Genomic DNA, 13,075 nt, shown 5'->3' with positions numbered 1-13,075 from the left:
ATAATTTGAAAACAATATTTACATTTAGAACAAAAATATATAAATCATTACATATACAAACATATATTCATTATATAAATAGAATTAAATATAATGTATAGTTTTAATGTAATTAAATAGCTTATAATTAATTATTATGTCATTCTAATCTCACAATGTCTTGTTTAAAAATAAAATGATAAATAATTCACAATAACAAATTAAATAACAATTTATATCCGCTACTGAGCGGAAATGACTGCGCAGGTGCGCGCGCATAGTTACATAGGTGGCACTGCTTGAAACATTATTTCAAGAGATCGACGTGCGTCTCATTCTTTCCGCGTTTGGTGCTTTCGGAGGTACGTTGCATAAAAATTTTTTTACTGTTATGTCTTAATTGTTTAACAAAGTTTCAAATTTTTTAATTGTCCGATTGTTAATAATTAATTATATCAAATATCTTTTTTAGTTTGAAGTACATTTAAGCCGCAAAAATGGTTGCTCAAAGAAAGCAGGTATATATTTTTTAACAACCACGTGTTCACGTTTTTGTTTCATTATTATTCATTTTAATCATATAATTTATTAATGAATTTATCTTGTGAAATTCTTTCCTGTTAACATTTTTTTTTATAACATACTCTTCCAATATTTGTAATAATTTTGTGATAGTATACAAATTATATATTATGGAACAGTTTGTGTAGCTCTATGCAAAGAGGTTAGGTTAGAAGACTTAATTTTTATTCGATTTAAAATGATACTAAATATTTAGTAAATGAAAACAAGGAAAAATATTATTCTTTTTTAACATAAATATATTACTTGTTTTAACAGAAAAAGGACAAAGATAGTATTAACAATACGCTTGCCCTTGTTATGAAATCGGGCAAGTACGTATTGGGATACAAGCAAACTCTGAAATCTCTTCGACAAGGCAAAGCTAAGCTCGTGATAATTGCAAACAATACCCCTCCTTTAAGGTGAGACTGAGATGTAGTACTCCTTTTAAAAAAGAAAAAAAACCAATGATCTGAAAGTTACAAATCTACATTTTTATTTATTTTATTTCTAAATATTTATAGGTGAGAGAGAGAGAAAGCTATTTATAAAATTTGTCTAAATATTATTGTATTAATAATAAAATATGAATATTTTTTTTTGTAACTTTCTTGTCTGGTTATATAGAAAATAATGAAGGAGAACTACGGAGTAGTCTCTCGTCCCTGTTTGTAAGTACAGTGGACAATTAAAATGAAATAAATTCTGTAAAATAATAATCATTTCTATCATTAGGAAATCTGAGATCGAGTACTACGCTATGCTAGCAAAGACAGGTGTACATCATTACACTGGAAATAACATTGAATTGGGAACGGCATGTGGAAAGTATTTCCGTGTTTGTACCCTTTCGATAACAGATCCTGGAAATTCTGATATTATTAAAGCTGTACCTACTGGTGATCATGCATAGAAAATAAATTTTGTTTATTAAAATGAAAATACTTATTATATTAAATCTATTCTCTTTACTACATTTTCTACTACACCGTGTAAATAAAATTTTTTAATGAAAATCAGTGCGTCACAGATATGTGACTGTGCTAATGTGCTAAATTAAATTTATTTTACTAGTATAAAAGATTTTATATTCAGTTTCGGATAATATCAAACATGAACTATTCAATTAGTAAAACATTTTATTTTACTTAATAACAAAATATAAAGTGATATATTAAATAGAAAAATAATTTATTTTACTTTTTTTACTGCAACCTTTGTACCTAATATTTTCTTTCTCTGTGAAAGCATGTGACCATATAATATAAATGAACCTACAATAAAAAGACATTTAATATTATAAGAAAAAAGTAATTAAAATTATAATATTAATGCTTACCTGGAATATATAATAAAACAATAAATATCAAAAAGTACAAATAACTAAATGTAAAGTTCCATGGATTAGGTAATGCATAACTCCATAATTCTGGATGAGACATGGAATAAACTATTGTGTTATAAACACACCACAATTCTCCGCTTATACCAGTGGGGTAAAGTACTATAAATGTAGAATATCTACGCAGACACAAATTATGTTACATAATTGTTAAAAATTCATAATTCAATAAAATTAAATAAATATAAAATGTATTACCTCAACCATGTTAGAAATTTTGGCACAAGTGAAACAATGTTCAATAGATAATACAAATATCTAAGAATTTCTGTAATGCTCCAAGATAGAACAGTGTACGGTAAACATAGTGATGATCCAACGAAATCCCATGGCAATGAGAATAACGTCAAGATAAGAAATACACGACTTGAAACTTGTGCGAATGTTATAAGTACATTAGATCGAACTAAACCTATCATAGAATGTATTACCTAAAATGAAAAATGAAATGTTTTTATTAATCAACCAAATATTTACAAATAATTAGATAATATTTATTAAATATAGAATTCATTTTCCTGTTTATTTGAGTACCTCTAAATAAGCAGAATATTGAATAACAGTTAAGGGAAGCCAAATCTTATCCCAAAGACTTAATGTTGACGTATTATCCCCATAATGGGATACCAATATATAAAATATCAAAGACCAACTGTGAAATAAATCAAATTTATTTGTACTATTCGTATTAAAATTTTGTTAGAGAGAGAAACATATAAATAGATTATATTAAATAATATTAATTAATGTGAAACTATATTAATATAAAATACCATTCAAAATTCTAATTAAAAAATCGAATGATTTGTCAGTAGATAAAATAACACTATACGCATGTAAACCTAACCCCAATATACATATTTTTTCAAAATTTATAGAATTTTTATTTTTCATTATACGAATATGTTTAAACAATTCGATGCAATTTAAAATAATACAATTAAAAAAAAAACTACTTACCCGATAAATTCTATCGCATTATAAGCGACCAAATATAATTTTTTAAAAGATAACATGATTTGACAATTCTTACTTCTTCAAAGTCTGTTCGTAAACTAAAGTTCATTACCTTAAATAAGCATATATTAAGATTCACATACATATTTATAATTGCATATATAAGAACAATAACTTTATATAATGTTGTTTGTTTAATATTTTAATTGGCAAATTGCAAGTTTACGTATTGATAAAAAATATATTGAATTATTACAAAATAACAAAACAATTATTTTCTTTTTCTTTTTGTTATAATTAATAATTGAAATGAAAAAAAAAAAAAAAGAAAAAGTTTCTTTCTCGTTTAATATTTATTTGACTACGTAAACAATATTCCATAAGAACATGTGATGTCAGTGACGTCACTGCTATAGTGGCTTTTCAAACAACGTGTGATAATGTTTAATTTATAAAGCAAGAAAGAAACCATAGTTTTGCATACAAAATTAACGTGAACTTGTTTTCGGAAAGTTAAACATTATTAGAAAAATTAATTATTATTTCATATATCAGCAAGTAAATATATATGCATATTATATCACACACACACATACATGTATTCTTAATCGGAATTTTGTTTATCCGTCTTAAAGAAAAATTCAAATGAATATAAAATATTGTGTATAAGACATTTTTTCTTTTTTCTTTTCTTTTTTTTTTAAATAAAGTACTTAACAATTAATTTAAATTGTTACTATATAATATATATATTTATATTTTTCTTATAATTTGATTTTAATTTGCATTGATAATTGTAATAAGGAAAATATAACAATTCTTTTTCATTATCAGATTTATATCGTGTGTGAACATGATTTAGCAATAAAGATTTAGCAATAAATTGCATTTTGCAACAGTATTAAACATTCGTTTATTCCTAATGAATATTGAAAATATTTGCAATTTGTGCATTCATAATGAATTGTCTGTATGCACAGATGGACTTTAGCCTTATTTTATTTCAAAATAAAGAAATTAATTTCGAAGTATATACGTTATTGTTAACTTTGTCTTAAAATATTCTTTTGTTTTTTTCTTTTTTTATTACACGATGCATATTCATATTTTCAATAATACGCATATACATATATATATATATACAAATACATATTTATATTTATGTAGATAAGTATTTATATATACATAGAACATTGATTTAAAATACTTAGAAATATTATTATTTATTTCTTATTGATCACTTTATCTGTATCATATTTCTTTTCTATACACATTTATTGAAATATAATATTAATCTTTATGGATAAAAAAAAAAAAATAGAAAAAAGAAGAAACAAAAAAAAAAGATATCAACTTTTTGTCTTTTCCATGTTCATCATTGCAGTTAAGTTCAATCGTGTCAATTACAAGTGTTCTTTGAATTAATACGATCGTCATGCGTCTTATATATTCTATTAAATTTTGGAAAAAGTTGAAAAATATTGATTCATCTTCTCGATCAATCAGCAATCAATGGAAACATATTATTTATGGGAAGGATGTTATTGATGGGAAAAATAATTCCCAACCGATAGTTGCATTGGAATCCACGATTATAACCCATGGGATGCCTTTTCCTGAAAACTTTAAAACTGCGCTCAAAGTTGAAGATGCTGTGAAAAGACAAGTATGTGTGTGGTCGTATATATATATATATATATAGATTTATTTTTTATTTTGTTTCTTTTCTTTTAATTATATCACACGCGACATCTATAAAATATAATCGAATTCTTTGTAAGATATTTTATAAATATTAATATTTAGATTTTTGTAATTAGGGTTCTCAATGATACATTGTCATGCTTTGATTGAAATTACTTTCTATATAGGAATGATTTATTTAATAAATGTTTGTTACTTAATTTTTATTTTTTTTTTAGGGAGCAGTACCTGCGACGATAGGAATTATTGATGGAATTATACACGTTGGTCTTGATCGTGAACAATTAAAAATATTGTCTACAACTAATTCTGGTAATACAGTTAAATGTTCTGCCAGAGATCTATCTTCTGTCGTATCGCAAAAGTTGAATGGAGGGACTACAGTAAGCGCTACGATGTTAATAGCAAATTTAGCAGGCATACCGATTATGGCCACAGGTGGTATAGGTGGTGTTCACAGAGAAGCAGAAACTACCTTCGATATAAGTACAGATTTAATTGAACTTGGTCGTACACCCATTGCCGTTGTTTGTTCCGGTGTTAAATCTATTTTGGATATTGGTAAAACGTTAGAATATCTAGTTAGTGTTTTTAAATATGTATATATATATATTTATGAACAATTATTTGTTTACTCTTTGTCAGTCGATTAAAATATTATTTTCTCGTTTTGCTAGGAAACTCAAGGAGTACCTGTTGTAAATATTGGCCATACTTATAATTTCCCAGCTTTCTATTGTGCTGAAACATATGATCAATTAAAAGCTCCGTTTAAAGTAAAAGATTCTAAAGATGCAGCAGATTTTATAAGAATACAGAGAGAATTAAATCTTTCTACAGGCATATTATTAGCTGTTTCTGTTCCTAAAGAGCATGCATTGAATCCTAATGAAGTAGAAACAGAAATAAGTAAAGCATTAGAAAAGGCTAAACGTATGCATATCAAAGGAAAAAACGTTACACCATTATTATTGAAAGAACTTAATGAAATGACAAGTGGCAAGTTTCTTAAGACTAGTAAGTATATATACGATAGAATGTAACTTAACAATAATTATAAGATTGTGCAATGTAATATAATATTGCATCGTAAAGATTTCATTGAAGATTTACAATTGCAGATATTGCACTTATAGAAAACAATGCTAAAGTTGCAGCAGAAATAGCAAAATACCTTTGTGAAGGAACTCAAGCTTCTACTTTATCTCAACATTCCAAACACTTACCAGCATTTAAAAGAAGTCCTGTAAGTTTTAAATATACACTTACATCATTACATCATATCACTCATATTTATGTCTAATTTTTTGTTGTATATCTAATATATACCGTAAAATGAATAAGTACTTATTTTGTACAAATACACGAATAGAGCACGAATTGTTGTTATTCCTAATAATTATAGGATCGTTATTTTTTGTTTTCCAATACAGGTAGTAGTAGGTGCTGCAATTCTGGATACCATTTTGCAAGTGGAGGATTCTGAGATAAAAGTAAGTTAAATTTCGTAGTCATAATTATACTAAATAACCAATTTTCCTTGTATTCATATTTCATGGTAATCATAGAATGTGTAACAGTATTTACATACAATTACGGCCACATATGTTTTATGTACACTTAAGGGTGTCGAATAACATGAACTCATAGTACAGTATGGGGAAGAGTGGTTTCTGCTGGTAGAAGCCATGGAAGAAAGCAAAATAATTAGTTAAATCATTTTTCTTCAACGCATGAATGCGTCTGTATGTGTCTTATCAATTCGCATAGTATTAATTTATAAAATTTTCATTACGCAATAGTTTTGACTTAAGGTAAAAACTTATTTTCAAGTAAGTTAAAACTAATGTATCTTTAAATAAATTTAAATATGATTTATAATATATTAATGATACGCTGCTTTTTGTATTACCATACATAAATAAAATTAACGACTATATTTATGTATTTCGTTGTGCATTGTTATGTATGACTTAAAAACAACAAACTTATTGCATAAATGACACTTTTTCCCATACTTTGCTACGATAGCTCTCTATTTAATCTGTCGGTTATTTCGTAATGTGAATACCATATCTAACCGTATCAGATATAGTAAACTGGATTTTAAGCAGGCACTATTCAAAGCTCCCTTTCTTAGACTCACCTCAATTTATACATATTATATTACCTTTAAATATCAATCAGTTTTATAAATCGCTAAGTATTTTACTTTAAAGCCTTCTTTACGACAGGACTGTATATTCTGTTAGGATTTATTGGCCGAGTTAGATTTGAGTGTACAAATCATTCTTTCTTTCTTTTTTTTTTCCTTTTCTTTTCTTTTTTTTTTTTTTACGAATAATCAGAGTACATGGTAGCTAAGTCAGTTAACATTAAAGTTCTACTCGGCCAAAAGTTTATAATGTAAAAGCAGTTACGTAGTACATACTTCTTCTATAATCAATGATCAGCGTGGTTTCTTTTCACCTCTGGGCAGCTTAGTATAGTAACACACTTGCTGCCTTCTCTTCTAAATAATTAATTAAAAATCATTTAGTCTATTTTTTTTTCTCTTTTTTTTTTTTTCTTTTTCTTTTCACGTATATAATGTCCTTACAATACAATCATTGGCAGAGGCTGCGTGTCTGCGAGGTGTAAGCTTTGAGACATTGTTTAATAGTTTATTACATTCAACGATTATTCGATAGCCTGATTAAGAAAGAACCCTTAAGAGTTTCTTTTTCTTTTTTTTTTCCTTTTTTTTTTTTCTGTGAGAAGCGTCTTCAAAACAATATTCTAATAAATGTCACATCCAAGGAAACCAAAGGTATTACAAAGTTTTTCAGTAACAAATATTTACCGCACATAATATGATACTATAATTTACTATAATGACTTTCTAATAATCGATTGCTGACGTTCGTCATTTTGATATAATACCCTGTTTTCCACGCCACCGTTGTGATTACACACAAATATAAAAGAATGATTTTTATCTCGAAGAAGAAGAAGAATAAGAACAAGAAGAAGAAGAAGAACGATGAAAATTTTGAGAATTCATTTAATAGAAAACGAATCGAGATCCTTTTCCCAAAAAATGATTCCCCCTAGGACCCTTCTACATTAGTGAGATAATTCATGTGTGATATTTACGTTGTTATGAATGTGGTCATTCGGTTTATTTTTTTTTTCTCTTATTTTTCTTGTTTTTTTTTTGTTCTCTTTTTTCCCCCTTTTAGATACAATATTTGTGGCTTTTTTCTTAAGCAGACGATCGACACTTAAATTTAACTTTTTCTACCATACACACCACTATATACAGCCTACTAATATTTCTTCTTATTAGTTGTATACAATACCTTTTTTCTTTTTTCTTTTTTTTTTTTTTGCATTTCGTTTAACGCATATTATAATCCTAAGATTCGATAGATCCTAGCTAGGAAGCCAATTACTTCGAATGTTTTTTATATGTATATCATATATCCCCATTAGAGTTTTACAACAAATCAATACATATTACTAATTCGCACTAAATGTATAATATATCATTTATGTAAAAAGAATTAGAAACTGTTGATCATCGTTTATATGCGCGCGGTGGGAAACTATTTTATTCGTCCCTTTTTATCCAATATGTTTTTCCCTTTCATATATACATATATATATATATATAAGGAAAAACTAATGATGATACGTAATGATAGTATATCTCACATATTTCTACGATATAATAACTATCGTATCTAAAAAATACTTCTATAAATCGATGTTATTTTTTTTTTTGCATCGTTTTTATACTTCGTTAGATTCCTATCGTTAGAAACCTTCTACTAACGACGATAGTTAACGCGACCTATTTTGGTGATAATATACTATCAACGAGAATTTACTGTTTCCATTTTTTTTTACTTTTCCTTTCCTTTTTTTTTTTCGTTCCATATATAAAAATGATCTGTTAGAGAATTGCTAGGCTGCTTAAAATGTGTGTCTCGGGAAAAGCAATCATATTTTTTTTTTCCGTTTGAAGAATTTTGAAAAAGGAAACAAAATATTTCTTCTCTTTCTCTCTCTCTCTCTCTCTCTTACTCTTTCTCACTTATACACATTACATATATACACCCATACATACGTTTTCTCTCTCTCTTTTAATTTTTGTTCTTTCTTACCGCTAAAAATAAATTCTAGTAAAAAGTATATTAGTTTGTTTAATAAACCAACTATGCGAGAACGGAAAGACGTATAAGAAATACGTTGTATTAAAAGGAAAATCTGTGAAAGGATCGTAAGAGTAGCAAAAAGCTTTAACCATATATCCTTTGTACCGTGTTAACATGTTTGTATGTGTGTGTGTGTGTGTGTGTATTTTACGTTATAATTATTATCTTTTACATAATTATCAAGATTCCGGTATATCTTTGATCTATTTCTGATCTTATTTGTTGCTATCTCTCTCTTTCTTATATATATATTTTCTTCCTATTTTCTTTCATTATTTTATTTTTTTTTCTCTTTTTTTTCATCGGATATCGTTGTTAACATGACATCGGCTCGATCATGCAATCTCTTGGATCTTTTAATAAAGAAATAGGTGTTAGTTTCTAACTTATATTAGTTAGGTACATACAGACACGCACACACACACACACACACACATATATATATGTTGGGTGTACTTTAACTTTATCATCTGAAATATTCCAGTTATTTCTGCTTTTATAATTAAACCAAAAAAAAGTGTTCACATAACACGAAGTTCAGTACATTCGTCTAACGATGGAAAAAGAATTTTTATTCGAGATTATATTTTAATTAAAAATTCAATATATTATCTCAAGTATATATCCAATGATAATTCTATGTGTATCGGAGTAAAATAATCAAAAAAAAAAAAAAATAATATTACTTTGCTAATTATTGTAAGAGAAAAAAAAGAAACGTTTGATTGTGTTCACGTAATTGTATTAACAACAAGAAGTCGTATTTTTGCTCTTTTTTTCTTTTTTCACTCGCGACAAAAATAATGACTAGTTTTATTCGTTAATCTTTTTCTTGTAACATTTTTTCGTGGATATAAATTTCAAATAAAAAAAGATAAAAAAAAGATAAAAAAAACTATGATTTGTTACATGGTAGATGGTAGACACACGTATATATATATATATATATATATATATAGGAGAAGAAACGGATCGTGTCACTGTCAGGTCTCATCTTCTTCGACAAGCCAAAGAAAAAGCAAACGTGTAAGATAAATTTAGTAGAACATTGCGAAGTCGAAGCCACGATTAGAACGCTTTTAAAAGCGTACCTACCTACCTACCTACTTCTCTCTCTCTCTCACTCTCTTTCTCTCTTTATTTCGTTTCTCTCATCGTCGAAACTTTCATGCCCTTTTTAACTTAATTTCAAACTCTATGCCATTACTATTATTTTCTTCTTTGATCGCCCACAAAGTAATTTCGAATTTTTTCTTTGGAATATATAAATAAGAAAGGTAAAAACTTGTTGTTACGCGAAACAGTAATGTTGATTTTTACTATTTTGATGAAAGTAAAGAAGAAAAAAGAAAAGTACAACAAAAAAAAAACATCCTACATGCTTTGTTTTTCTTCTAACTAAATTGCATACGTGCATTTTCTATATACAAACACGTATTTACTTATGTACGACGTATATATATGTTATATATATATAGATGTGCGTGCGTGTATGAATGCATGTACCCAGGTTCTTTCTCCCTCGTTTTTCTCGTTGTAGCTATTTCTGAAACTGAAAGGAAGGGCTTCTACTACTCCGGGGAAACTAAAAGACCGATCGAACCGTTCTTTACAGTCAAAATTATTATTATACTTCTTTTTTCATGTGGTATTTTCTTTTTCCTCACTTCAAATATCCTAGAGACATAAAAACAAAAGAAAAAGAAACAAATAATAGAGAAAGAAAGAGATATATATATACACATACACACACACATACACACACATCCACAGACACACTTTTCTTGAACTATCATCGTAGGTACATTTTGATTTGGTCTTTGTTTTTAAATAATATAATCTTCTTAGATTGTGTGCATCTAATTAATTTTCTTATGGTCTTTTTTTTTTTGGTCTCTTTGTGTCGTCCATGTGTGTGTATTTTTTTTTTCAACGCTCGTGTGTGCGTCTGTGTGCGTTTTATCAGACTGTAAAACGTTTAACGTCGTCGGTTCATCTCCCCGCACAGTATTCTTTCTTAATTAATTAATAAAGTATTAATTTAGTATTAAATCTATTATCGTTCTTTATTATAGAAAACTTAAGAGAAATTTTCACGATAATACTTATAGATAGATCAGACAAGGTTGATCATTTTAAATATTAATTATTAAAAACGAGAAAGGAGATATATCGTTGAACGTATCGAATCATCGAATATAATTATACTTTTTATACATTTTTTCTTTTCTCTCTCTTTCTCTTTTTCTTTTTAATATTTTCTCTAATAATCTTTCAAGAATTCCAGATAGATCCAAGTATAACAACCCCCTCCCCCCATATGGTATTTTAAAAATAATATACAATTGACACCAGATCTATGGGTTACTAGGTTCTTTCAAAATTTCAATACTATAAATATTTAGAAAGAAAAACAAAGATTGATAAACGTTGCAAATAAATTATTTACAATGTTGAGAGAGATAAAAACTGGTGGAAAATGATTTTTATCGAATTAACTGACGATAATTCGTCCTAATCTTTTTTATCATGTATATATCTGTATAATGACTGAATTTGAAAAGTGGTATTTAAAAAAGTTAAAAAGTTCATGGTGATGGTGGTGGTGGAGGAGGGGGGTGATTACCACCCCTCCGTCCTTCCTTTCTTTTCTTCCTTTTTATCTTTATCGTTTCTATCGTCTTTCCTTCTCGCAAAGGAATAAATAAATAAAAAAAAAATAGAAAAAGAGAAATCAAAGAATAATAAAAAGAAGAACAAAATTAAAGGACGAAAAGGTATAATTTGTCTCCAGAATTGATCGTACACGTTCCCAATCGTTATTATCGGCTGCTCCTTTCGCGAAATTGACACGCGTTTAATTACAAAATGAAAAAGTATATCGTTTTAAATACGTCGTATATATATGTGTACCCATAATTATGAAAGTGGTGTCTAATGTAAGTCAAAATTAAAAAAAAAAACAAATAAATTTATCAGTTATTTGACACCACATTATTTTAAACTAAATTAATTCAATGTAATTTTCACACGATATATTGTCAAAAATGAATCGTTAGATAATATTTATTGTTTCATTATTATATAGAATTAATTTAGTGTTCAAATGTAATCTTTTAAATATCTCGAAACGAAATATATATGATTTAGACTACTTTCATAATTATGGGAACACATATGTATAATTGTATACGTATATATACACGTACACGTATATAATCACTAATCCAGATATAGCGTTTAATTGTTTATAAATATCGACGTATTGTATTTTATACCGTTGACGAATAGTGTACATAAGTGTTTGTTTGTTGTACGTTTTTATTGTTGCGTAGGTATGCGTATTTTGAATTAGTTGTATATATGTGTTTTCTATATGTTTCAACGTACATACATACATACATACATACATAGATACATACATACATATATACATGCATACACACATACGTACACTGAGAGAACACGCATATAAGGGGGGGGAGCTTACTTCTCTTTATGGTGTTACGGAACAGCGAATAAGAGAAACGATCGCGAACGTGTGTCATTGTATTATTTAATATATATATATATGTTTCTATATATATGTTGGTAATGTATATGTATATATATATACACACCTATATTTATGGTACAGATTTTCCACGTAAAACACACTAAAAGTAACCGTCGTCCAGATCAATGCAACCAACCAACTCGTGGAATGAACAACCATCGTGGGTTAAAGGTATAAATAAAATAAAATAAAATAAAATAAAAAATAAAAGCGCGAGTCCTTTTCTCGAGACGCGAGAGGATAAAAATAATATTATAAGGTTGGAGGGGAAGAGTAAGAGGGAGGGGGACGATTAACGATCGCGTATTACATACGTATATATTATATTTATATGCCTATGATTAATTTTTTGGTTTTTTTTTTCCTTTTCCCCTCTCATCTTTGAGAAAAACCTTCGCTCGTATTTCTTTTCCCTTTCTTTCACTGTAGCAAATAAAAAAAATAAAAATAAAAAGATATGCCATCTCAATATACATATATATATCACTGATAATAAGAGAAAACTATTCAGAATATTCTCTATCTCTCTCTCGTTCGATTTTACTTATAAAATGTTTATAAGTGTCTTCATTTTACACTGACCTTTAATTGATTTCTTTTTTATCCATTTCGTTTTCCTCGAATTTCTTCGTAAGAAACTTCCGGGTTTTTCTCTTTTTTAAAAAATAAAGAAATGAAAAAAAAAATTATAGGAACTCCTATCATAACTCGATA

At 27.4% G+C, this 13,075-nt stretch overlaps 3 protein-coding genes across 4 annotated transcripts in view; 2 read left to right on the top strand and 1 right to left on the bottom strand.

Moving 5' to 3' along the window:
• The first annotated feature begins 277 nt into the window (after nucleotides 1-277).
• LOC122519762 (60S ribosomal protein L30) lies at nucleotides 278-1,485 on the top strand. The gene is made up of 4 exons (XM_043639441.1): nucleotides 278-341; nucleotides 452-497; nucleotides 820-965; nucleotides 1,279-1,485. The coding sequence occupies exons 2-4, from the start codon at nucleotides 477-479 to the stop codon at nucleotides 1,454-1,456; spliced, it is 345 nt and encodes a 114-aa protein (XP_043495376.1). The 5' UTR covers nucleotides 278-341; nucleotides 452-476; the 3' UTR covers nucleotides 1,457-1,485.
• Nucleotides 1,486-1,734: 249 nt separating this feature from the next.
• Nucleotides 1,735-3,138, bottom strand: LOC122519407 (very-long-chain (3R)-3-hydroxyacyl-CoA dehydratase PASTICCINO 2A). Its single transcript, XM_043638814.1, has 5 exons — nucleotides 2,906-3,138; nucleotides 2,480-2,597; nucleotides 2,144-2,376; nucleotides 1,883-2,064; nucleotides 1,735-1,817 (listed from the first exon to the last, which is right to left on the bottom strand). Exons 1-5 carry the CDS (start codon nucleotides 2,959-2,961, stop codon nucleotides 1,735-1,737), a joined length of 672 nt encoding a protein of 223 aa, XP_043494749.1. The 5' UTR covers nucleotides 2,962-3,138.
• A 178-nt stretch (nucleotides 3,139-3,316) lies between these two features.
• LOC122519757 (pseudouridine-metabolizing bifunctional protein C1861.05) overlaps nucleotides 3,317-13,075 on the top strand; it is a 49,535-nt gene continuing 39,776 nt past the window's right edge. The window contains exons 1-6 of one of the 2 annotated variants that reach the window (XM_043639434.1): nucleotides 3,317-3,460; nucleotides 4,287-4,568; nucleotides 4,825-5,187; nucleotides 5,284-5,623; nucleotides 5,728-5,852; nucleotides 6,040-6,099. In XM_043639434.1, coding sequence (XP_043495369.1) covers nucleotides 4,338-4,568; nucleotides 4,825-5,187; nucleotides 5,284-5,623; nucleotides 5,728-5,852; nucleotides 6,040-6,099 — 1,119 coding nt within the window. In that variant the 5' untranslated portion in view covers nucleotides 3,317-3,460; nucleotides 4,287-4,337. Of the gene's footprint in view, nucleotides 3,461-4,205; nucleotides 4,569-4,824; nucleotides 5,188-5,283; nucleotides 5,624-5,727; nucleotides 5,853-6,039; nucleotides 6,100-13,075 lie in introns of those variants that run through there. The other variant, XM_043639433.1, reaches the window with a different exon arrangement.

Source organism: Polistes fuscatus, unplaced genomic scaffold (assembly GCF_010416935.1).
Source record: "Polistes fuscatus isolate 324 unplaced genomic scaffold, CU_Pfus_HIC Scaffold3, whole genome shotgun sequence".
Lineage (NCBI taxonomy): Eukaryota > Metazoa > Arthropoda > Insecta > Hymenoptera > Vespidae > Polistes > Polistes fuscatus.
The sequence above is the reverse complement of the archived record's forward strand: the minus strand, read 5'-3'. Positions and strand labels throughout refer to the sequence as shown.

What these genes read in the sequence shown, in the direction of transcription:
- LOC122519762 (XM_043639441.1), top strand. Translation starts at nt 477, where the DNA reads ATGGTTGCTCAAAGAAAGCAG. An exon ending in TGGTTGCTCAAAGAAAGCAG is followed by an intron (nt 498 to 819) that starts GTATATATTTTT and finishes TTGTTTTAACAG; the next exon opens with AAAAAGGACAAAGATAGTAT. An exon ending in AACAATACCCCTCCTTTAAG is followed by an intron (nt 966 to 1,278) that starts GTGAGACTGAGA and finishes TTCTATCATTAG; the next exon opens with GAAATCTGAGATCGAGTACT.
- LOC122519407 (XM_043638814.1), bottom strand. Translation starts at nt 2,961, where the DNA reads ATGTTATCTTTTAAAAAATTATATTTGGTCGCTTATAATGCGATAGAA. An exon ending in AATATTCTGCTTATTTAGAG is followed by an intron (nt 2,377 to 2,479) that starts GTACTCAAATAA and finishes TTTTCATTTTAG; the next exon opens with GTAATACATTCTATGATAGG. An exon ending in AAATTTCTAACATGGTTGAG is followed by an intron (nt 2,065 to 2,143) that starts GTAATACATTTT and finishes GTGTCTGCGTAG; the next exon opens with ATATTCTACATTTATAGTAC.